Raw genomic sequence first — 27,211 nt, forward strand, 5'->3', positions numbered from 1 at the left:
GACAAAGCCTGGATTGTGGAATGAGTCATAATACAGTGCATAGGAACCACAAAGGGAAATTTGCTGAAAGCGTCAATTAGGATGAGCCGACATGTATTCCAGTAAGTACCTGTGAAATGCAAGTGCAAACATTGTCAAGATGGTTGAGGTTTGGGCCATGCAAAGAACTGCTGAGACGGGGCTCACTGATGTTCATCAGAGGCTTGTCACTGAGAAATCACCTGTTCAGTTTTCGCATCCACACAGTGCCAAGTGCAGTTATGTCATGCCAGTTGCTTGGTGTGAACGACACCCTACCGACATTGTAGTAGCAAGTGAAGCACATCAGGCTGGAGAACCTGGTGTACCAAAGATGCGGCTGCTCATTATTGGTTCAAAGAAAATGATACCCTGGAGAACTGAAAGGGCATGCCGGCATGCAAAATATTGGCAAACCACAGAGCTACGAGTCTGTCTCGCTGAACACAGCCAACCAGTGTGGGTGAAGTGCAACAGAATCTGCAAATCAGGATCTGCTGCTGTGGCCTGGGCAATTTCACAGTGATTAAGAAGAAAGCTATGCAGAAGTCTGTGTCTTGTGCATTGGTGTAGCAGCAAGAAGCAGAAGCCTCGAACATGGTTCTTGGACGTCAGGGAAGTAAGAAAGAGCATTGGCATTCTTAGAAGTGGGCCGACACACAATCTCATATTTTAACTGAACAAAAGAGGGGCGCACCATAGCAGTTTCTTTGCTGTGTGAGTTGGGACTAACTGAGAAACGCTAAACAAAGATTGTAGAGGTTTATGGTAAATCACCAAGTAAACTTTTGTGCCAAAAAGATACTGGTGAAACTTTGTGACACCATAGACAATTGTGAGAGCCTCTTTTTCAGTTTGCGATTAATTACATTGAGCTTTGTACGACAACTTAAAAGCAGAGGCAATCGGCCTGTCAACAGCATCAAATTTAAGTGACAAACTGCACTGATGTTATAAGAGGTAAGAGGAAGCATCTGCAGCAAAGACCAGAAGTTCAGCTGGATCACAATGAGCAAAGCATCGATCACTAAGCAAACCGTCCTTCGACTTCTGAAAAGCAGACTGGTACTCTTGTGTCCAAACAAAAGGAATGTTTTTCCTGTTCATGTGGTGCAAGGGAACTGTGACTTGAGCGGCATTAGGAATAAATCGAATGTAATAGGTAAGCTTCCCTATCACAGACTGCAATTCCCACATATTGCATGGTGATGGTCGGTATGGTAGTGAGCAAATGTGGTTGCAGTGGGTGAGCACTCTGGCTGTTAATTACATGTCCTAATTACTCAAGTTAAGGCTAAAAAAACACATATGTGTCTGTTACATTTGGGACCAGCTGCAGACAACACTTGAAGCAGAGTGCGAAGATTGCTAATGTGTTCTTCAGGAGTGTGACATGAGGCAATAATGTCATCTAAGTAATTTTAACAAAATGAAACTTCTGTCATCAGTTGCTCCAAAAAGTGCTGAAAAATGATGGGTGCAGAAGCAGTTTCAAAAATTTCAAGAGACCCGGATGAGTGTTAATGACAAAGACGTGGTTCGACTGCTGATCCGAGTAAGCATCACACAAATCAATTTTGGAAAAGTGACGTCCATTACATAATTTATCCGTCAGTTGTTCTGGGTGCGGCAAGGGATAACTTCAATCACTGTTTGAGAATTCAAAATTTTCTTAAAATCAGCACACAATTAGAGTCTGCCAGACAGCTTATTTAAAATAACAGGAGGGGCTGCCCACTGACTGACTGCAATGGGTGCTGTGACTCTTCTGTCTTGCAAAAGCAGTTAAGTCTCTGAGCCACCTGTTCTCAAAGAGCCTAAGGGGCAAGACGAGCTCTAACAAAATGAGGCTGTGCATTGCCCTTCATTGTGACAGGTGCATTAAAAGTTTCGGTTTTGCTTAAACTCTCAGAGAGAAAACCTGAAATTGTACACATATCTGAGGATCAAAGGAAGAAACAGAAAGTACATTGTCTGAATGCTTAACCAAAACAAATAAAAACAGTCCAGACCATAAATATTAGCTCTGTCTCTGGAGGAAATCACTTTAAATGTTCCCGTCTTCGTCAAATTTCAGAAAGTCGCAGGAAGGCTACGAGTGCCTAAGACGGGAATGTCTCGGCCATTACGTGGCGTCAGCATGTGGCACGGTGTGCACGTCGTAAGTTTGCCAACCAGCTGCGGTCGAGCTACGTCACTGAAGTTTCAGTGTCAAGTTGCAAATGGCTCGATCGTCCGGCAATAGTAAGATAGACAAAAAGTTTGTTGTCCTCAGGTAGCACTGCAGGTGAGTTAGAGGCTTTTCCCGAATGGCTATTACACTGTCATTTTGCACTAACGACACTGCGGGGCTTCAGAAACACACTACACACTGTAACTTAGGTTTATGTGAAGGATTAGCAGAAGAGTGTGCCTTATAAAACTGTAAGCACACTGACTATACATGTCCCAGTTTGCTATAAAGAAAAGGAAGTCACTTCACACGAGGGCGAGATTGGTGAACACGCACCACATTAGAGTGAGGACACTTCACACCTCGTGCCAGATGCGACGTGTGTCTTCACGAGTGCCGTGGCTGTGGCCGGCCAGGCCCGCACGTGTCAGCTGCCAGCGAGGTGACGGGTACTACCTCGAAGCTGTCTGTCGCGCGTTCGGAGGTACGTAGATAGTCTAGAATATGCGGGACCAGTGGCAAGGAAAGGTATAGGTATTGAAGAATCTGTTTCTGAATTTGAAAATCAGCTACTTGCCCGTGATGGTATCACAACTCATTGTATCATTGTAGGACTTGGCACAGTTCCACTCGAAATTACACTCTGTAGTCAAGGCCATCCACTGACGGTATATCTATCCTCGTTGCTTATGCAACCTAGACAATTTGTAATGGGCAGCTGCCACACGTGACCTGTTCTCATAATACTTTGTAAGCCCACGCAATAGGTCCTCAGTTCTACCAACTCGGAGCACGACGTGGGAAACAGCATCGCACACAGCCGACAAATAGTCACTCGTGTGTGGCCGAGGTATGAGAAAGTTTATCAGTATCTGGTATGTGTCGTGCTGCGATGTGTACATTAGATAGTGCAAAGTGCTCTATCCGGTATTCGTTCACCTCGTCAAACTCGTGAAATGGTGGCACGTAAGCAGGCGGTGGCACTGTCATAGGGTCCTGCGTGATAGTGCTTTCGTCGGATCCGGCGTGTTGTTTCGAGTCGTCTGCACTGTGACGAAGTGATTCGTCAGTGCGAGCAGTTGCGCCGTTTGTTCACTCTGTAGCTGAATAAACTGACTTAAGTCAACTACTGCAGCACACGATTGCAGTTTAGTATCCGTATCAGATTAAACAGTGCACAAACACGAGACACTGAAAAGCAAAAATAGCCCAAAGAGAACAGAAAGGGCTGCAAAAGCAGCAGCTGCAGAACCTAGAACGTAAAGAGCAAAAGTAAGCCAGAGGCTGGGGACACGAAAGACGAGCAACTGAAAAAGAAAAACAGCTACCAAAAGGATGATAGAACAGGATGAAGTAAACTCGAAGAAGCCACACACAGGTATGTGTACTCGTCATCAGGTATGTTGTGTACAATTTTGTACCCAGTCATAAGGAGAGCTGGGCTGCAGAGTGGTGTGGCAGCTGTCATCGTAGGAAAGCTGGACGGGAGCAGAAATTATTAGTAAAGAAGTTAACAAAGTACACAGGAGATTTGCATAACTTGTATTTCTCCAAGCATATGAAGACTCATTTCAAATAATGCACAAGAAATAGTGTGGCTCTCAGTGTCGACAAGGACGGGGCGCTCTGTACAAAAGCACGAGCGATGGGGTCAGAGCTGCAACTAGGTGGTATCTGCATAACTTGGCACCGCTGAGTGGCTCCGAGGGCGAGTGGGCCGAGCGGCTTCCGCCGGCCCTCTTGTATTGCGGTCGCAGAGGACACTCGAATGCCGGAGCTACTGCAGGCGTGGCTCGTTACGCGTGCACTATTGGGTCTGTTGCATTCTGCACGACCACTATCGGCGTATGATGGAAACTTTCAGTTGCATTGCGAACATGAAGATGCTGGAAGGGTGGTATCGATTTGTGATACCACATTAAATGGGAGTATTCTGTCGTTGCATTTGACAATTATACACTTTTCAATATTGTTGTTGTTGTTGTTGTTGTTGTCTTCAGTCCTGAGACTGGTTTGATGCAGCTCTCCACGCTACTCTATCCTGTGCAAGCTTCTTCATCTCCCAGTACCCACTGCAACCTACATCCTTCTGAATCTGCTTAGTGTATTCATCTCTTCGTCTTCCTCTACGATTTTTACCCTCCACGCTGCCCTCCAATACTAAATTGGTGATCCCTTGATGCCTCAGAACATGTCCTACCAACCGATCCCTTCTTCTTGTCAAGTTGTGCCACAAACTCCTCTTCTCCCCAATTCTATTCAATACCTCCTCATTAGTTATGTGATCTACTCATTTAATCTTCAGCATTCTTCTGTAGCACCACATTTCGAAAGCTATTCTCTTCTTGCCCAAACTATTTTTCGTCCATGTTTCACTTCCATACATGGCTACACCCCATACAAATACTTTCAGAAACGTCTTCCTAACACTTAAATCTATACTCGAATGTTAACAAATTTCTCTTCTTCAGAAACGCTTTTCTTGCCATTGCCAGTCTACATTTTGTATCCTCTCTACTTCTACCATCATCAGTTATTTTGCTTCCCAAATAACAAAACACATTTACTACTGTAAGCACCTCATTTCCTATTCAAATTCCCTCAGCATCACCTGATTTAATTGGACTACATTCCATTATCCTCGTTTTGCTTTTGTCTATGTTCATCTTATATCCTCCTTTCAAGACACTGTCCAATCTGTTCAACTGCTCTTCCAGATCCTGTGCTGTCTCTGACAGAATTACAATGTCATCGGCGAACCTCAAAGTTTTTATTTCTTCTTCATGAATTTTAATTCCTATTCCAAATTTTTCTTTTGTTTCCTTTACTGCCTGCTCAATATACAGGTTGAATACCACCAAGGAGAGGCTACAAACCTGCCTCACTCCCTTCCCAACCACCGCTTCCCTTCCATGCCCCTCAACTCTTATAACTGCCATCTGGTTTCTGTACAAATTGTAACTAGTCTTTCACTCCCTGTATTTTACCCCTGCCACCTTCAGAATTTGAAGAAAATTATTCCAGTCAGCGCTGTCAAAAGCTTTCTCTAAGTCTACCAGTGCTAGAAATGTAGGTTTGCCTTTCCGTAATCTATTTTCTAATGTAAGTTGTAGGGTCAGTATTGCCTCACGTGTTCCAACATTTCTACGGAATCCAAACTAATCTTCCCCGAGGTCAACTTCTACCAGTTTTTCCATTCGTCTGTAAAGAATTCGCGTTAGTATTTTGCAGCCGTGCTTTTAAACTGATAGTTCAGTAATTTTCACATCTGTCAACACCTGCTTTCTTTGGGATTGGAATTATTATATTCTTCTTGAAGTCTGAGGGTATTTTGCCTGTCTCGTACAACTTGCTCACTAACGTTTTGTTAGCCTGGTTCTCCCAAGGCTATCAGTAGTTCTAATGGAATGTTGTCTATCCCGGGGCCTTGTTTCGACTTAGGTCTTACAGTGCTCTGTCAAACTCTTCACGCAGTATGATATCTCCTATTTCATCTTCATCTGCATTCGCTTCCATTTCTATAATATTGTCCTCAAGAACGTCACCCTTGTATAGACCCTCTATATACTCCTTCCACATTTCTGCTTTCCCCTCTTTGCTTAGAACTGGGTTTCCATCTGAGCTCTTGATATTCATGCAAGTGGTTCTCTTTTCTCCAAAGGTATCTTTAATTTTCCTGTAGGCAGTATCTATCTTACCCCTCGTGTGATAAGACTCTACATCCTTACATTTGTCATCTAGCCATTTTGCACTTCCTGTCGACCTCATTTTTGAGATGTTTGTATTTCTTTTTGCCTTCTTCAGTTATTGCATTTTTACATTTTCTCCTTTCATCAGTGAAATACAATATTTCTGCTGTTGCCCAAGGATTTCTACTAGCCTTCGTCTTTTTACCTACTTGATCCTCTGCTGCCTTCACTTCTTCATCCCTCAGGGCTACCCATTCTTCTTCTACTGTATTTCTTTCCTCCATTCCTGTCAATTGTTCCCTTATGCTCTCCCTGAAACTCTGTACAACTTCTGGTTCTTTCAGTTTATCCAGACCCCATCTCCTTAAATTCCCACCTTTTTGCAGTTTCTTCAGTTTTAATCTACAGTTCATAACCAATAGATTGTGGTCAGAGTCCACATCTGTCCCTGGAAATGTCTTACACAGGGTGTATACGACCCAGGACAACCGCGAGATCCGGGAAAAAACGCGGGAATTTTTCATTGTTTCAGTTTTCAGTTAAATTTTTGTAATTTTCACTGGTAAGAACCGATGCTCGAACAAAGTATACTACTGCAGAATAATAACTTCAACAATAAAAAACAAACGAGAGAAATAAACGAAAATAACTTAAATTCCAAAGGAAATGACCCATATACAACAACGACACACAGTGCTCATGAGTGTGTCTGCCAACAGCAAAATATGTCAAAGGCTTTAGGAAGTCCCAACTGTTTACTTTAGATGCGTTTGAGAGTATCGAGCGGGCTCTTGCGCATGCGCAGTTGAGTCACGTTTGAGATTTCTATAGGAATGTGGCCGTTGGCTATGCAAGCAGTCGCAGCAAGCAGCTAGATGCTACCGGGAAAAGGGGGCGCCAAATTCATATTCTTGATGAAAAGAACTTCTTTGACAAAGCGACTAGCATCCAGCGCACGTGTGTCCATCGATTATTCAAATAATTTTGAAACGCTTCCCTGTTTGTTTTTGAACACATCTTAAGTTGATTTCTGAATGAATCATAAGTTGATTTTTGAATGCGTGATGTATCTGTCAGGAGAATCCTCGTCGCATCTAGAAATAAACTTTCCTCAGACAAAAGGGGACGCGGCTATACGAGCTGAGCGGAGTCAAGCCGAACGGATGAATTCCAATCGCTGTCTGATTTTGTGGTTTATTGGGTTTGCGAATGATCAGCGTTGTTATAATTACTAGCAAAATCTATAGGTCCAGACTACCAGAATGGAAATAAACGACTGACAGGAATAACAGGTGAGAAAGATGACGTACTTCTCGGTGTATCCAAGAAAATGAAATTTTGACAGAAAATTTGTGGCCAGATCGCTATACTAGAAAGGACCAGTTGTATAGCCCCCGGCTAGCAGCCGCTTCAGTTCTATTTGGAAGTAAAGCGGAAAACGTGTTGTACGAACACATAATAGCGCCTAATCGGAAAATAATCGCGGGGTAACTAAACCTATGATTGTGGCAGGGTTAGTGAAGTTAATGGGCGAACAGATTTTGACAATGGCAGGAATAGCTACAGAATTGGTGATGACAAGATTGTTTGTTAGAAGGAGGAAGGAGATGAAACAGGGACGTCACACAAATTATGGAAGAATAAGACGATGCCAAATTTATATAAAAATTTCGTAATACTACTTTTCGATTTCATGCTTGAGAAGCTGGTTCGTATGAATGAAATGTGAAACTATTTCCTAACATAAAAGTTTTTTGCTTGTAATGCTTTATAAAGAGGCGTGGCACTGCACTTTGGCACACTTAAGACCAAATAACATGTCATAACATGTCCTCGAACACATATGTGTTATGCTTCAGACTTTTCAGAAAGATATGCGTTACATGATGAACATATTTCAGAAGTCACATATTTTAGAAAATTCGATTTTTTTCAGTATTGACTCGGTTCGCAAATATCGTAGATCCGGGGCAGACGCGCAGAGCAGTCTGAGTTATAGTGGATAGTTTCTAGGTGACCCGTGTTTACATTTAGTGATTTTGCGGTTTACCCCTCGTTTACTCTCACGTTAAATGAAAACAAAACGGATATCTGTGTACAGGTGCTATCAAGTGAATGAAAATGCATTCACATAATTACGGAAGGCTAAAATATGTCATTAGTTTCAGATTTGATTTTATTTCCACTTCTCTGACAGCCAAGCGTTAATCGCCTTGCGGAACAATGAAGTTATTTTTGTCTGTTTGCTAAAGAAATTTGACTTTTATAAACTTTTTCCGCAGAGGCAGTCAATGTATTTCAAACGAAATGTTTAATTCCACGGTACTGGCTATTTTCAACTTTTCGCTGTATTTCAAGTGCACGTTTTCATCTTCTAGCACATATGGCATTTTGCCATAATAAAGAAACAAACATGATACAATACAGTACGGGTGCTCCAAGAAAATTTAAATCCCGGAAACCACACTGAAAAGCTTAATATCAGGTCGAGGTCTACTTCATTGGGAATCTGGACATACAGATGTGCACTTTAAATGTGCACATTTTAGTATGTTTCACGAAATTCCGATGCTCTTGGAGTATCCTCTGATGTCTTGTTTGTTTTGTGACATACGGGTTTCCTACGTCATGATAGCTGGGCAAGCGCGGTGTCGCCTGTGATTTGCGCTCTCTGGCAACTGATGAAACGAACCTATATCTAACAGGTCGCGGGAAAATATTGCGAATGGTTGTTTGAAAAGAGTTACTTTCAAAGTAAATATCCTTTTACGTTAGTTGAATTATGTGCGAGAATGTACCACGAATTTATTAAATCACAGAGCGTTTGACTCTCATTTAAAAATCGACTCTTTGATGACGAGCCATTTAGAAGAATTTCTAACCCTTAAGATCAGACATTTTACTGGCACATTCGTGTGATATATTCTAAGTGTAACACGCGAATAAAAGATCAACATTATATGCGAAAGCTGTAACACGCGAATAAAAGATCAACATTATATGCGAAAGCTTAGCTTCTCTTGCAGCTTATTAACATTAGAGACCAATATTATATGTGAAAAATTTCCTTTTATGTTAACAACACTATGTATATTAATTTAAACTATTAACTTCCCCGTTTTGTGTTTGTGCTACTCAACAGTGATGTTGCTGTTGGTTGACTACATCACTTGTCCTATGCTCTGAATATCCACAGACATCGGCTGGCGAGATCACGTGACATGACCTATGACTGGCTTACAATGTCGCATCGCAATCTCGATTTCAATGATTCGGAAAGTAACATGCGGCATTTGCTAGAATTCCAATGTATACTTTCGTAATACGAAAATACGCAGCGTACATGTTGCTGCACATCTATGATATTGCCAAAACGTGTGTATTTTCCTGAGTTTCGTTTTCAAAAGTGCCGGGAGATTCTACCCCTATGTATAACTCCATAACCATTCAAAGGATTGATAGCGGAAAATATACTGTCACATAACAAAACGCTTGTTTTCACCCGGGAGAAAGTGTATTTTTAACCGGGAAATCCGGGAATATTTTTTCATTGTCCACGTATACACCCTGTTACAATAAAAAAAAAAAAAAAGGTTCAAGTGGCTCTGAGCACTATGGGACTTAACATCTGAGGTCATCAGTCCCCTAGACTTAGAACTACTTAAACCTAACTAACCTAAGGACATCACACACACCCATGCCCGAGGCAGGATTGGAACCTGCGACCGTAGCACCAGCGCAGTTCTCGACTGAAGCGCCTAGAACCACTCGGCAACACCGGCCGGCTACAATTTAAAACCTGGTTCCTAAATCTCTGTCTTACCATTATATAATCTATCTGATACCTTTTAGTATCTCCAGGATTCCTCCATGTATACAACCTTCTTTTATGATTCTTGAACCAAGTGTTAGCTATGATTAAGTTATGCTCTGCGGAAAATTCTACCAGCCGGCTTCCTCTTTCATTTCTTACCCCCAGTCCATATTCACCCACTATGTTTCCTTCTCTCCCATGTCCTACTCTCGAATTCCAGTCATCCATGACTATTAAATTTTCGTCTCCCTTCACTACCTGAATAATTTCTTTTATCTCATCATACATTTCATCAATTTCTTCATCATCTGCAGAGCTAGTTGGCAAATAAACATGTACTGCTGTAGTAGGCATGGGCTTCGTGTCTATCTTGGCCACAATAATGCGTTCACTATGCTGTTTGTAGTAGCTTACCCACACTCCTATTTTCGTATTCATTATTAAACCTACACCTGCATTTCAATATTAGTCTTTTGTTATACTTGCTTCTGTTCTGTTTTTCATCTATCCATGTTCCTTCCCCGTTTTACTTGTGTGCATTTTTCAGACATATGATGTTCAACATTGCTTTAGCTGTGTTGTCTTTCTGTAGGTGTGTTACCACATCAACAGCAACACATTCCAAAATATGTATACACCCTTCAAACAGTGCGTTCAACAGTCTCTTCTTTACATGCAGTATAAGCAAAACCATTAACATTGTTCTGGTTCCTTGAACTCATTTGAAAAGTGTTAATGTTGAAAACATACTCAGTGAGGCATTATACACTGAAGCACCAAAGAAACTGGTATAGGTATGCGTATTCAAATACACAGATATGTAAACAGGCAGAAGATGGCACTGTGGTCGGCAGTGCTTATATAATACAAGTGTCCGGCGCAGTTGTTAGATTGTTTGCTGCTGCTACAATGACAGGTTACCAATATTTTAAGTGAGTTTGAACGTGCTTTTATAGATGGCACAGAAGCAATGGGACGCAACATCTCTGAGGTAGCAATGAAGTGGGGATTTTCCTCGTACGATCATTTCATGATTGTACTGTAAATATGTGGAATCCAGTGAAACATCAAATCTCTGACATTGCTGTGGCCGGAAAAAGATCATGCAAGAATGGGACCATTGTCGACTGAAGCGAATCGTTCAGTGTGACAGAAGTGCAGCCCTTCTACAAATGGTTGCAAGTTCAGTGCTGGGCCATCAGCAAGTGTCAGTGTGTGAACCATTCAATGAAACATCATCAGTATAGGCTATTGGAGCTGAAGGTCCACTCATTTATCCTCGATGACTGTACGACACGAAGCTTTATGGCTCACCTGGGCCCGTCAACACTGACTTTGGACAGTTGATGACTGGAAGCATGTTTCCCGGTTGGACGAGTCTTGTTTCAAATGTATTGAGCGGATGGACGTGTACGGGTATGGATACAACCTCATGAATCAATGAACCGTGCAAGTCAGCAGGAGACGGTTGATGCTGGTGGAGGCTTTGTAATAGTGTGGGAATGTGCAGTTGGAGTGACATGGGACCTCTGATAATCTAGATATAACTCGGTGGCATGTACGTAAGCATCCACTCTGATCACCTACCCATTGTGCAGTCTGACAGACTTGGATAATTCCAGCAGGACAATGTGACACCCTCCATGTCCAGAATTGCTACAGAGTGGCTCCAGGAACAATTTTCTGAGTTTAAATACTTCTGCTGGCCACCTAACTCCCCAGACATGAACCTTATTGAGTTTATCTGGAATGCCTTGTAATGTGCTGTTCAGAAGAGATCTCCACCCCCTTGTACTCTTACAGATTTATGGAGAGCCCTGCAGGATTCATGGTGTCAATTCCCTCCTGGACTACTTCACACATTAGACGAGTCCATGTCACGTCATGTTGTGATAATTCTGCTTGCTCGCAGACACCCTACACAATGTTAGGCAGGTGTACCAATTTCTTTGGCACTTCATTGTATGATGATACATTACTGCCAAAACTGATAGAAAAGGAATTCATCAAATGCTTCATGAGTGAGTTTTTTCATTCCCTGTTAATTATTGTTGGAGTGCCTGCAACATTAAGGCCATGGCTGAATAGTTATTCCAGTTTTGGAAACACAAGGAACACCTTACCCAGTTAAGTGGCTTTCTTACCAATGGATGCAATATTGTTTCAGAATTGAGATAAAATTTCACATTTCACCTACCTTCATTTGAAGAAATAAAGGTAAACCATTTACCATATAGGTGAGGTCTAGAGTGGGTAAAAGTGAAGAAGAGTGGAAAGCTTGCTAAGCTTTTGGATAAATGTATTTTGTCAGAGCTAATGAAACACATGTGTGTGACTACATTGTCTTTACCAGAAAGTTTTAAAATTAAGTCTTCAAGTGTTCTCTTCTTGCCACTCTGTCTTTGTGGGTTGGACAGTGCACTGTGGATGAATTTTTTAATTTTTAATTTTTGTAGGTGAGGATGCAGATGAAGAAACAGATCTTTCTGAAAACCCTTATGCTGCTGCACCAAATGAAGATCTGTATATTGATGATCCTAAGAAGACCTTACGTGGATGGTTTGAAAGAGAAGGATATGACTTGGAGTACAATGTGGAAGAGAAAGGGTTTGGGCAGTTCCTGTGCACAGTGGAGTAAGTAACAATGAAGTTCTTATGTTCTGTTTATATTTACATAATTAATAAACATGTGACATAGAGTAACATAGCAGGTTAGTGACCACTCTTGTAAATATTCATAGATCTGTAATTAAGCTGGCTGACTGGGTCGCATCAGTGTCATGCAGCAGGTGAATAATGACTCTATTGATCTCAGAGTACACACGGCACGTTTTGGAATTGTTTCTCTCTTCAGAAATCAAAAATAGATGAATTGGTATACAAAACTACATAAATTTTTTATAACAACAGAAATAATCAATTGTTTTGACTATAAAAGTAAACAGATAGATGAAAAACCTCCTTATCAAGCAGGCAGGAGAAAACACACAGAAAGGTTTAACTTTTACTTGCAAATGTCAAACTACACTATTAACCGCTTTTAATTTTCCAGAATGAGATTTTCACTCTGCGTGGAGTGTGCGCTGATATGAAACTTCCTGGCAGATTAAAACTTTGTGCCTGACCGAGACTCGAACTCGTGACCTTTGCCTTTTGCGTAACTTTCTGTAAAGTTTGGAAGGTAGGAGACAAGATACTGGCAGAAGTAAAGCTGTGAGACCGGGCGTGAGTCGTGCTTTGGTAGAGCACTTGCCTGCGAAAGGCCAAGGTCCCGAGTTCAAGTCTCGGTCGGGCACACAGTTTTAATCTGCCAGGCTTTTAGTTTTGCCGTCATATGTAATTTCTTATCCTAGTATATATGACACAGCACCACCATGTTTACCTTGCTGCCACCAAGTCGTAATTTTGTCTTCCTGTATCAGTTTTATGGGGGCTCGCTTAGAAGCTTGTCATCTCATGTTACACACACAACTGGTAACACTCAGTTGTCCTTGTGCCATGTTATATCAAATGTAATTTCTTCTCATAGTACATGACAAAATTAAAAGTGGTACCCATATGTTGTATTCATCAGAACATATAAATACAGATGCTTATAATATAATGGAAGCACCTGAAAAATAATACTACATAGGATCATGTTCATAACTTTGGCCTGTCACAAGCTGGTATAATTCAGTTCATGAACGATTTCCAAAGGTGATTTTTACCATTTATGATGCAAACTAATTCTTATCTCCATGAACAAAAGGGAATGTAAGTGAATTTTTACCACTTTATGTTGGATCGAACCTGAAATAATGTACTGTAGTCACGGAGAATATTTTATCATAGATTTTATTCTTGCACTGTGGATATACCATATTGTCAAAATCGCTTCAAATTCTGCCATATTGCTGCTGCCTTCTGCAGCAATATGTATGGAAAGGTAGAACAGTAATTCATCACCACCTTGTCGATAGAGGTGAAGACTCAAAGGCTGCTGAAAGAATCACTGGAGTCTATAACAGCACCTACCCCATTTAAATAAATAAAAGTTCTTGTGTTTCCAATGTATATGCCCAGAAAAAGATAAGAGGGTAGAACTAATTTATAAAAGAGTGTAACGGTGAGTTACTGTGTGTTATATTTTTATTAATGTGAGGTGCTTAATTGCTTAATATTTTGATGCCTTTATTTATAACTATTTCTTTAGTAGTTTCAATCTTAGCAGAAATATGTAACTAAGTCACTTCTGCAGTATTTCTATTTTACAAGATTTTGTTTTAAGATCCTGTTTTCTTTTTTCGAAATTCATAATTCTCAGCCTACCCTACAGAAATTGCCACACTTTGCTATCAAGGGGCAACAGTTTGGATGGGTCATTGATCTGGCCTTGTAACATTAGTCAATGTGTCCTCACTACACTGGAGATACGAATAGCTATTATATTTTCTGAGTGTGTGCAGCTCTACTGTATAGCTAAGTGATAATGGCACCCTCATGGATAAAATATTCTGATCTCCAGGCAGGGACTAGTCGAGAGGATGTTGTCATCATGAGAAACAAAACTGGCACTCTGTGGGTTAGAGTGTAGAATGTCAGATCTCTTACTTGGGTAGGTAAGTTAGAGAATGCAAAATGAGAGGGACATGTTGAATTTAGATATACTGGTAAGAAGTGAAGTGAAGTGGCAGGAAGAACAGTACTTCTGGTCAGGTCAGTACAGGAGTATGAATAATAATGAGTGAGAAGGTAAGCTACTATTTGCAGCACAGTGATCACATTATAGTAGTCAACATAGACATAAAACAAACTCCCAGTACATATTTATATGCCTAGTAGCTCTGCAGATGATGATGATGTTAAAATAACGTATGATTAGGTGTGTGTGTGTGTGTGTGTGTGTGTGTGTGTGTGTGTGTGTGTGTGTGTGTGTGTGTGTAGAATTACTGGGGGAAATGAAAGAAGGGGAAAGCCACATGGTACAATAGGTACTGAACAAAATCAAACTGTTGTTAACACTTGTTTTTAAAATTGTGAAAGAACGTTGTGTATGTGGAAGACCGGGAGACATTTGTAGGTTTCAAAAATTTATGGAATAGTAAGACAGATTCAGTAATCAGGTTTTCAGCTATGAAACCTTTCCAAGGAAAATATGCACTTGCATGATACTTTATTGATACTGAACTGCATTTGAAAACTGAAAAATTTTCTGAAAGATATGATCTTAAGGAAATGGAACTTGTATGAATTATCTTAAGGAAATGGAACTTGTATGAATTAAAAGAATCGGGCCTTTGCTGAAAAACACACACACACACACACACACACACACACACACACACACACACACACACACACACACACGACCAAAGTCTCTGCGATTTGAAGCCGGACTACGAGCAGCAGTGCATGTCAAGAGAGGCAATGGGGTAAGGAGGAGGCTGGGGTGGGGAAGGAGAGGGATAGCTGGGTAGGGCTGGGGGACACTGAAGTGCTGCTGTGGGAGCATGCTGCAGAGAGGGCAGGACAGCTAGGTGCAGTCACGAAGAGAGAGATGGGTAGCGGAAAAGGATGGAACAGAGGACTGTGTAGTGCTGAAATGGGAACAGGGAAGGGACTCGACGGGTAAGGACGACGACTATCGAAGGTTGAGGCCGGGAGGGTTAAGGGAACATAGGATATATTGCAGGAAGAGTTCCCCGTTTGTGGGAAGGTTCGAGATGGCATGGGCTGTGAAGCAGTCATTGAAATGAAGAATATCATGTAGGGTAGTGTACCCAGCAACAGGATGGTCCTGTTGTTTCTCGGTCACAGTTTGTTGCTAGCCATTTATGTGGACAGACAGCGTGTCGGTTGCCGTGTCCACTTAGAATGCGGCACAGTGGTTTCAGCTTAACTTCTAGATAACGTAACTGATTTCACAAGTAACCCTGCCTTTGGTGGGATAGACTGGACTGGAGTAGGTGGTGGTGGGAGAATGTATGGGACAGATGTTGCATCTTGGTCTATTACAGGGTACCGGTATTCAGATATTAATGTGTGGACTTTTGAAAGTGTCATGTGCCGTTAGTTGCGAATCTGGGCGTACAGCGTGTGCATATCAGCATTTGCGGACTATTTAGATTCCTCCAGGCTAGGAACCTTTTAAATAGACCATCATCCATCACCAGCCTAATCCTTGAATATAGAGTGAAGGTGAAATACGAGAGTCTTGTACTTATTTCATTTACCTAGTACTAATCAGTGAAGGTTTTACAGAACCAAAGCTATTCAGAAGTAAGTCAGCACCATCTAGTGGAAAGCGTAGGCATTAACTAACACGCTAACTGAAGTGAATGTTTACGTATTTTACGGACTGCTTAATATGAACTTATGTGATTGTTTGACGTCCCCACTCCCTCCGAAAGATGGCACAGGCTGTCTTAATCATAAAAGGGGAGAGTTTTAGCTGGGCAAATTACTAAATAAAAGCGATATTTACAAGACTTGGAGTAATAGCAAAACACAAGGCCCGCACCTCATCGGAGAGTTGTTGCTGTCACGTCGGGAAGTAAAGCCGGAAAACCTACTGACGATACGTATCTACGGGCAGACGTCGACGTGGAGTACCTTAAAAGGGAACCACAAGAGAGTTGGGGATGCTTCAGAGTGTCTAGACGCGAACCACTGCCCCAACAAACATTTCAATATAGGACAGTGACACTAAGTGCTAAGCCAACAACAGATTGCATGTATCTAATCATATTATGTTACCCCTTATTGAAAACCTTAATCGTAGATATGTTACTAATTGAAATTTAATCATAACAAATTGTACCAAGAACAGTGCGTTTTGGGTGGAGCTTCAGTGTGTCATTGCCTACTCTCATAATACGCAAGTTACAATAATTCTTTTGCGATGAATATGATGTTTCTCACTATTTTATCAGAACTAATCACACAGTTAACAACAGGTTTTCCAGTGATTCTCAATTTTCTGGTGCTCAGAAACGGCATATATACATGTAGGATTGAAATAGATGCCAATATGGCGCCTCACAACTCTGTACTGAAGGGAGACGGCGTGCGTTTGACGTAGGTGGCGTTGTGCCATCTCATTGGTCAACGCTCAGACACACGCCCAGAATATCTGACATGCCAGATATTGCTCTGCAAGTTCGGAAAGACTCCCGAACGTGCTATTCCACACTATGGCTTCAGAAACTCGGGATGCTCAACGCTCTACGTTCGGATGTACGGTCCATGTGCCGACAGCTTAAGGGTGGTAAGAAATCATTGAAACTATTTTACAGATTTGGTGCAGCTTTATTATTTGACGTCTCATCACACAGCTTTGCACACATAGAAAAACCCATTTTTTTTCTTTTGGCATAAACACTTAATCTTTCATGTAATACCAGACAAAAATACCACATGGAGTGAGATTGGGAGAGTGTGGAGGTCACGACATGAACTGTTGATCATCTGGTGAAAAACATTGAGCTAATTTGCTGGTTTTACTGGCATTTTAACCTCTTAGTGTCAAATATAAATTTATTAAATGTAGGAAGTCTTTTCATATGGTGTTTGTATGAGGCATAGCCTTTTACAGAAGTGAAATGAGGATGATAAGTATTTCAACAAGGAGAGAATATATGCTTTCGAAATGTGTTGCTATAGAAGAGAGTTGAACATTAAATGGATAAATGGAGTAACTGACAAAGAGGTACGAAATCAAATTGGGGAAAAAAGAAATATTTGGGACAGCTTGACTAAAAGAAAGGAACAGTTGATAGGGCACATTCTGAGGCAACAATAATTTGAGAACAAAGGAAGTGTGGAGGCATGGGGTTGTAGAGGGAGACTAGGGCTTGAATACAGTAAGAGGGTTCAGATGTATGTAGGTAGCCATAGTTATGCACTGGATAGACTAGCACGTTTTTTGTATCAAACCAGTCTCCTGAAGAATACCTCAACAAAGACAACAACAACAACAGTATATTAGAAATGTGGAGAAGCAATGACATTAATACATTTATGCACTGCTAAGGAATATTACAATCCCTTACACATCACTCACATAGGGATTGTGAGGATAGGATTAGAATAATTACTGCACATACAGAGGCATTCAAACAATCATTCTTTCTGCTCTCCGTATGTGAATGGAACGGGAAGAAGACCTAATAACTGGTACAGTGGGATATATCTTCTGTCGTGCACCTTACCATGGTTTTCAGATTATGGATGTAGATGTAGATGGAGAAGGATGAAACCATATTTATTTTCATAATTGCCACCTTTTGATGTCAGGAGCCTTGCCATCCGCCCCCCCCCCCCCCCCCCTCCAACCCCTTTTCTTTTTCTCCCATTTCAGTCTTGCTTGCAGTTCATGAACCATGATGCAGAGTCTGTTACTGAGTGTGCCAGAGTGCCATTAACAGTTTCACCTCTGAAAAAAAAAAAAAAAAAAAAAAACCCATACAAACTTATGAAAAAGTGCTCAGGTTGCATGATAGTTACTGTGTCTGCTCATTATAAGCAGGAAGTATGGGTTCGTGTACCGGCCTGTCACCACAGTTGTAGTGACAGATGGTTTTCTCAGATGGGCTCAGTTTAGGTTCACTCAATATTGGTGATTAACATGCCAAAGCATTAGACTGAAATTTCAATGGAACTCATTACTAACATAAATTGAAATCTGCAGACTTCTACACTAGAGCTACAAGATGTTTGACTCATACTCTGAAATCTTTCAATTTGCACTGAAAGTATAAAAGAGCCATCTATCATTATGTAAACACATGTTGAGTAACGTTTTAGGGCTTGTTTATGTTACTAAGTGGCTCTAAGTGGCTAAAATGGTCACCAGGTCCCAGTTGCAGGTTGTCTGACTGATGGTTTGGAGGAGCAACAGAGATTTTGTTTTCAGTATTTCATACACTTATTGACAGAATTTAAAAAAAATTCAAATGCTGTTATAAGCTTGGCATTAAGAGGTATAATCTTATATTAAAGGTTTAAGACAATAATACAAGTATCAAAGTTAGAAACTGAACAGTGGAAAGTCGAGGATCAAATAATGACAGTATTATATCGAGGATAGTTTGCTACTTGCCATATAGAGGAGACGTTGAGGAGCAGACAGGTACAACAACAAGACTGCTACCCATTTGAGCATTTGGCCAAAATCAACATAAAAACACAAGATCAAAGAGAAGATGTGAGGTGTGTGGGTGGAGAGTTGAGCTTTTGTGAAAGTGTGTGTATTTTCTAATTTAGGAGAAGGCCTTTGGCCAAAACCTCAAATGTATAGCAGTCATTTTGTTGTGCCTTTCTGCGACTCAGTATGCATATGCCTCGAGGCACGTAATGATGCACAAACTACTCGTGTTATATTTGTTCAGTATTTGAGAATGAGAGCACTTAGCAACTTCCAAAAACTTAAAACATAAATTCCAAACCCTCTCCAACTGAGAGCCTCACAGACTAATGAAAGGAAAACAGTTTATTGCTTACTAACTGCTCATTGTTCATGTGGCAGTACTTTAGCAGCGAGCGTGACATTTTAATTTATTGCAGTTTTGGTTCTGTCTTTTTTCATTACTCCATGGATGAATAATTCAAAACTAATACGAGGGTAATCCCAAAAGTAAGGCTTCCTATTTTTCTATAAGTACGTACACCTGTTTTTTTCTAAAATGGTTTGCATCAGTTTACAGCTTGAACATTTAGCTATTTTTTGACACAATCACCATTTCTGTCGATGCATTTTTGTAGACGCTGTGGCAGTTTTTGTATGCCTGTGTCATACCAGCTTGCTGCCATGCTGTTCAGAAAGTTTTGAACCTCTTTTTTCACCTTGTCCTCGGAGTCGAATCACTGGGACCACAATTAACGCTGACAGGTATTGTGAGACTGAAAAAACTCAAACGGACAATTCAGAACTGGAGAAGAGGAATGTTGAGCAAGGGCGTACACATTCTCCATGACAACGCTCGCCCACACATCGCTCAGCAAACTGTTGCTTTGGCCTGTCACAAGCTGGTATAATTCAGTTCATGAACGATTTCCAAAGGTGATTTTTACCATTTATGATGCAAACTAATTCTTATCTCCATGAACAAAAGGGAATGTAAGTGAATTTTTACCACTTTATGTTGGATCGAACCTGAAATAATGTACTGTAGTCACGGAGAATATTTTATCATAGATTTTATTCTTGCACTGTGGATATACCATATTGTCAAAATCGCTTCAAATTCTGCCATATTGCTGCTGCCTTCTGCAGCAATATGTATGGAAAGGTAGAACAGTAATTCATCACCACCTTGTCGATAGAGGTGAAGACTCAAAGGCTGCTGAAAGAATCACTGGAGTCTATAACAGCACCTACCCCATTTAAATAAATAAAAGTTCTTGTGTTTCCAATGTATATGCCCAGAAAAAGATAAGAGGGTAGAACTAATTTATAAAAGAGTGTAACGGTGAGTTACTGTGTGTTATATTTTTATTAATGTGAGGTGCTTAATTGCTTAATATTTTGATGCCTTTATTTATAACTATTTCTTTAGTAGTTTCAATCTTAGCAGAAATATGTAACTAAGTCACTTCTGCAGTATTTCTATTTTACAAGATTTTGTTTTAAGATCCTGTTTTCTTTTTTCGAAATTCATAATTCTCAGCCTACCCTACAGAAATTGCCACACTTTGCTATCAAGGGGCAACAGTTTGGATGGGTCATTGATCTGGCCTTGTAACATTAGTCAATGTGTCCTCACTACACTGGAGATACGAATAGCTATTATATTTTCTGAGTGTGTGCAGCTCTACTGTATAGCTAAGTGATAATGGCACCCTCATGGATAAAATATTCTGATCTCCAGGCAGGGACTAGTCGAGAGGATGTTGTCATCATGAGAAACAAAACTGGCACTCTGTGGGTTAGAGTGTAGAATGTCAGATCTCTTACTTGGGTAGGTAAGTTAGAGAATGCAAAATGAGAGGGACATGTTGAATTTAGATATACTGGTAAGAAGTGAAGTGAAGTGGCAGGAAGAACAGTACTTCTGGTCAGGTCAGTACAGGAGTATGAATAATAATGAGTGAGAAGGTAAGCTACTATTTGCAGCACAGTGATCACATTATAGTAGTCAACATAGACATAAAACAAACTCCCAGTACATATTTATATGCCTAGTAGCTCTGCAGATGATGATGATGTTAAAATAACGTATGATTAGGTGTGTGTGTGTGTGTGTGTGTGTGTGTGTGTGTGTGTGTGTGTGTGTGTAGAATTACTGGGGGAAATGAAAGAAGGGGAAAGCCACATGGTACAATAGGTACTGAACAAAATCAAACTGTTGTTAACACTTGTTTTTAAAATTGTGAAAGAACGTTGTGTATGTGGAAGACCGGGAGACATTTGTAGGTTTCAAAAATTTATGGAATAGTAAGACAGATTCAGTAATCAGGTTTTCAGCTATGAAACCTTTCCAAGGAAAATATGCACTTGCATGATACTTTATTGATACTGAACTGCATTTGAAAACTGAAAAATTTTCTGAAAGATATGATCTTAAGGAAATGGAACTTGTATGAATTATCTTAAGGAAATGGAACTTGTATGAATTAAAAGAATCGGGCCTTTGCTGAAAAACACACACACACACACACACACACACACACACACACACACACACACACACACACACACACGACCAAAGTCTCTGCGATTTGAAGCCGGACTACGAGCAGCAGTGCATGTCAAGAGAGGCAATGGGGTAAGGAGGAGGCTGGGGTGGGGAAGGAGAGGGATAGCTGGGTAGGGCTGGGGGACACTGAAGTGCTGCTGTGGGAGCATGCTGCAGAGAGGGCAGGACAGCTAGGTGCAGTCACGAAGAGAGAGATGGGTAGCGGAAAAGGATGGAACAGAGGACTGTGTAGTGCTGAAATGGGAACAGGGAAGGGACTCGACGGGTAAGGACGACGACTATCGAAGGTTGAGGCCGGGAGGGTTAAGGGAACATAGGATATATTGCAGGAAGAGTTCCCCGTTTGTGGGAAGGTTCGAGATGGCATGGGCTGTGAAGCAGTCATTGAAATGAAGAATATCATGTAGGGTAGTGTACCCAGCAACAGGATGGTCCTGTTGTTTCTCGGTCACAGTTTGTTGCTAGCCATTTATGTGGACAGACAGCGTGTCGGTTGCCGTGTCCACTTAGAATGCGGCACAGTGGTTTCAGCTTAACTTCTAGATAACGTAACTGATTTCACAAGTAACCCTGCCTTTGGTGGGATAGACTGGACTGGAGTAGGTGGTGGTGGGAGAATGTATGGGACAGATGTTGCATCTTGGTCTATTACAGGGTACCGGTATTCAGATATTAATGTGTGGACTTTTGAAAGTGTCATGTGCCGTTAGTTGCGAATCTGGGCGTACAGCGTGTGCATATCAGCATTTGCGGACTATTTAGATTCCTCCAGGCTAGGAACCTTTTAAATAGACCATCATCCATCACCAGCCTAATCCTTGAATATAGAGTGAAGGTGAAATACGAGAGTCTTGTACTTATTTCATTTACCTAGTACTAATCAGTGAAGGTTTTACAGAACCAAAGCTATTCAGAAGTAAGTCAGCACCATCTAGTGGAAAGCGTAGGCATTAACTAACACGCTAACTGAAGTGAATGTTTACGTATTTTACGGACTGCTTAATATGAACTTATGTGATTGTTTGACGTCCCCACTCCCTCCGAAAGATGGCACAGGCTGTCTTAATCATAAAAGGGGAGAGTTTTAGCTGGGCAAATTACTAAATAAAAGCGATATTTACAAGACTTGGAGTAATAGCAAAACACAAGGCCCGCACCTCATCGGAGAGTTGTTGCTGTCACGTCGGGAAGTAAAGCCGGAAAACCTACTGACGATACGTATCTACGGGCAGACGTCGACGTGGAGTACCTTAAAAGGGAACCACAAGAGAGTTGGGGATGCTTCAGAGTGTCTAGACGCGAACCACTGCCCCAACAAACATTTCAATATAGGACAGTGACACTAAGTGCTAAGCCAACAACAGATTGCATGTATCTAATCATATTATGTTACCCCTTATTGAAAACCTTAATCGTAGATATGTTACTAATTGAAATTTAATCATAACAAATTGTACCAAGAACAGTGCGTTTTGGGTGGAGCTTCAGTGTGTCATTGCCTACTCTCATAATACGCAAGTTACAATAATTCTTTTGCGATGAATATGATGTTTCTCACTATTTTATCAGAACTAATCACACAGTTAACAACAGGTTTTCCAGTGATTCTCAATTTTCTGGTGCTCAGAAACGGCATATATACATGTAGGATTGAAATAGATGCCAATATGGCGCCTCACAACTCTGTACTGAAGGGAGACGGCGTGCGTTTGACGTAGGTGGCGTTGTGCCATCTCATTGGTCAACGCTCAGACACACGCCCAGAATATCTGACATGCCAGATATTGCTCTGCAAGTTCGGAAAGACTCCCGAACGTGCTATTCCACACTATGGCTTCAGAAACTCGGGATGCTCAACGCTCTACGTTCGGATGTACGGTCCATGTGCCGACAGCTTAAGGGTGGTAAGAAATCATTGAAACTATTTTACAGATTTGGTGCAGCTTTATTATTTGACGTCTCATCACACAGCTTTGCACACATAGAAAAACCCATTTTTTTTCTTTTGGCATAAACACTTAATCTTTCATGTAATACCAGACAAAAATACCACATGGAGTGAGATTGGGAGAGTGTGGAGGTCACGACATGAACTGTTGATCATCTGGTGAAAAACATTGAGCTAATTTGCTGGTTTTACTGGCATTTTAACCTCTTAGTGTCAAATATAAATTTATTAAATGTAGGAAGTCTTTTCATATGGTGTTTGTATGAGGCATAGCCTTTTACAGAAGTGAAATGAGGATGATAAGTATTTCAACAAGGAGAGAATATATGCTTTCGAAATGTGTTGCTATAGAAGAGAGTTGAACATTAAATGGATAAATGGAGTAACTGACAAAGAGGTACGAAATCAAATTGGGGAAAAAAGAAATATTTGGGACAGCTTGACTAAAAGAAAGGAACAGTTGATAGGGCACATTCTGAGGCAACAATAATTTGAGAACAAAGGAAGTGTGGAGGCATGGGGTTGTAGAGGGAGACTAGGGCTTGAATACAGTAAGAGGGTTCAGATGTATGTAGGTAGCCATAGTTATGCACTGGATAGACTAGCACGTTTTTTGTATCAAACCAGTCTCCTGAAGAATACCTCAACAAAGACAACAACAACAACAGTATATTAGAAATGTGGAGAAGCAATGACATTAATACATTTATGCACTGCTAAGGAATATTACAATCCCTTACACATCACTCACATAGGGATTGTGAGGATAGGATTAGAATAATTACTGCACATACAGAGGCATTCAAACAATCATTCTTTCTGCTCTCCGTATGTGAATGGAACGGGAAGAAGACCTAATAACTGGTACAGTGGGATATATCTTCTGTCGTGCACCTTACCATGGTTTTCAGATTATGGATGTAGATGTAGATGGAGAAGGATGAAACCATATTTATTTTCATAATTGCCACCTTTTGATGTCAGGAGCCTTGCCATCCGCCCCCCCCCCCCCCCCCCCCTCCAACCCCTTTTCTTTTTCTCCCATTTCAGTCTTGCTTGCAGTTCATGAACCATGATGCAGAGTCTGTTACTGAGTGTGCCAGAGTGCCATTAACAGTTTCACCTCTGAAAAAAAAAAAAAAAAAAAAAAAAAACCCATACAAACTTATGAAAAAGTGCTCAGGTTGCATGATAGTTACTGTGTCTGCTCATTATAAGCAGGAAGTATGGGTTCGTGTACCGGCCTGTCACCACAGTTGTAGTGACAGATGGTTTTCTCAGATGGGCTCAGTTTAGGTTCACTCAATATTGGTGATTAACATGCCAAAGCATTAGACTGAAATTTCAATGGAACTCATTACTAACATAAATTGAAATCTGCAGACTTCTACACTAGAGCTACAAGATGTTTGACTCATACTCTGAAATCTTTCAATTTGCACTGAAAGTATAAAAGAGCCATCTATCATTATGTAAACACATGTTGAGTAACGTTTTAGGGCTTGTTTATGTTACTAAGTGGCTCTAAGTGGCTAAAATGGTCACCAGGTCCCAGTTGCAGGTTGTCTGACTGATGGTTTGGAGGAGCAACAGAGATTTTGTTTTCAGTATTTCATACACTTATTGACAGAATTTAAAAAAAATTCAAATGCTGTTATAAGCTTGGCATTAAGAGGTATAATCTTATATTAAAGGTTTAAGACAATAATACAAGTATCAAAGTTAGAAACTGAACAGTGGAAAGTCGAGGATCAAATAATGACAGTATTATATCGAGGATAGTTTGCTACTTGCCATATAGAGGAGACGTTGAGGAGCAGACAGGTACAACAACAAGACTGCTACCCATTTGAGCATTTGGCCAAAATCAACATAAAAACACAAGATCAAAGAGAAGATGTGAGGTGTGTGGGTGGAGAGTTGAGCTTTTGTGAAAGTGTGTGTATTTTCTAATTTAGGAGAAGGCCTTTGGCCAAAACCTCAAATGTATAGCAGTCATTTTGTTGTGCCTTTCTGCGACTCAGTATGCATATGCCTCGAGGCACGTAATGATGCACAAACTACTCGTGTTATATTTGTTCAGTATTTGAGAATGAGAGCACTTAGCAACTTCCAAAAACTTAAAACATAAATTCCAAACCCTCTCCAACTGAGAGCCTCACAGACTAATGAAAGGAAAACAGTTTATTGCTTACTAACTGCTCATTGTTCATGTGGCAGTACTTTAGCAGCGAGCGTGACATTTTAATTTATTGCAGTTTTGGTTCTGTCTTTTTTCATTACTCCATGGATGAATAATTCAAAACTAATACGAGGGTAATCCCAAAAGTAAGGCTTCCTATTTTTCTATAAGTACGTACACCTGTTTTTTTCTAAAATGGTTTGCATCAGTTTACAGCTTGAACATTTAGCTATTTTTTGACACAATCACCATTTCTGTCGATGCATTTTTGTAGACGCTGTGGCAGTTTTTGTATGCCTGTGTCATACCAGCTTGCTGCCATGCTGTTCAGAAAGTTTTGAACCTCTTTTTTCACCTTGTCCTCGGAGTCGAATCACTGGGACCACAATTAACGCTGACAGGTATTGTGAGACTGAAAAAACTCAAACGGACAATTCAGAACTGGAGAAGAGGAATGTTGAGCAAGGGCGTACACATTCTCCATGACAACGCTCGCCCACACATCGCTCAGCAAACTGTTGCTCTCTGCAACAGTTTCAGTAGAACATAATCACCAACCTACCCTATAGTCCTGACTTGGCACCCTGTTCCGTAGGTTAAAAGAATATTTGGCTGGAAAGCAATTCAGCTCCGACGACCAGGTGAAAGAAGAGGTTCATAACTTTCTGAACAGCATGGCAGCGAGCTGGTATGGCATGGGCATACAAAAACTGCCGCAGCGTCTACAAAAATGCATCGATAGAAATGGTGATTATGCCGAAAAATAGCTAAATGTTCAAGCTGTAAACTGATGCAAACCATTTTAGAAAAAAACAGGTGTACGTACTTATAGAAAAATAGGAGACCTTACTTTTGGGATTACCCTCGTAAAAGCAAAAGCCCAAGAGGAATAAGAATAATGCCAACTTATGCCCCAGAAGAAGGAAAAATGACAAATCCAAAAATAGTAGGCACATTACAAGAAAATGTATGTAATGAAAACAGAAGAACACTCAGGACATTTTGCTACCTTTAATCATTTTAAAAATTACAAATAGGTTCTTTGGGAAGAAAGACACAAATTTACCGGGTCAGCAAGAGGATATAGATCTATTGTAGATCATATAATAACTAGCTGGGGTACATGGCTTTTCCCAGGGAGTTGATATGAAATTGTGTGGTAGTTGGAATAAAAGGATAAACTTTAAAGTATGCGAGGTAAAAAATAGTTTTATTGAAAACATATTCCAAGTATTTACAATACTCGTTTATAAACAGCATTTTTCATTTTGTTATCTACAAATTGTTATGTACAAATTTTTCAAATTTACTACTCAACATCAAGCTATGTATAGTTGACTGTGAGAGAAGCAGGAGTCTTTGACATTGATGTCGCAAATTTGAGTGCTTCTCCTTGCACTTTGTTCATTGTGAAACTGTAGGCTAATTTGATTGGAAATTTCAGTCCTTTAAATTAGAATGGCAGTTCATTAGAGATCAGTGGTATTCCGGTGATAAATAGTTGCAAAGTACAAAGGACTCTGCACACTTCCAATCATAAGCTCAGCTTCGATGAGGTTATTTGATAGCTGTTTGACATTCATTTTTGTTCCATTACATACTTTTGGTGTGCTGAGATTTCTGAGTAGTATGATCGGAGATCCAGTTTTAAGTTAAAGGAAGTGAAATAGCATTCCTGGTACTTGAATAGGGGCGGAAGGGGTTGGAAA

The 27,211-nt window shown here is 40.6% G+C and overlaps 1 protein-coding gene across 2 annotated transcripts in view; it reads left to right on the forward strand.

The window, feature by feature from the left end:
- The window catches only part of LOC126328052 (kanadaptin-like), a 224,401-nt gene that overhangs the window by 75,125 nt on the left and 122,065 nt on the right, over positions 1-27,211 (forward strand). For both annotated transcript variants that reach the window (XM_049995979.1, XM_049995987.1), the window contains exon 3: positions 12,151-12,328. In XM_049995979.1, coding sequence (XP_049851936.1) covers positions 12,151-12,328 — 178 coding nt within the window. The remainder of the gene's footprint in view (positions 1-12,150; positions 12,329-27,211) is intronic.

The sequence above is a fragment of the Schistocerca gregaria genome, chromosome 1 (assembly GCF_023897955.1).
Source record: "Schistocerca gregaria isolate iqSchGreg1 chromosome 1, iqSchGreg1.2, whole genome shotgun sequence".
NCBI lineage: Eukaryota > Metazoa > Arthropoda > Insecta > Orthoptera > Acrididae > Schistocerca > Schistocerca gregaria.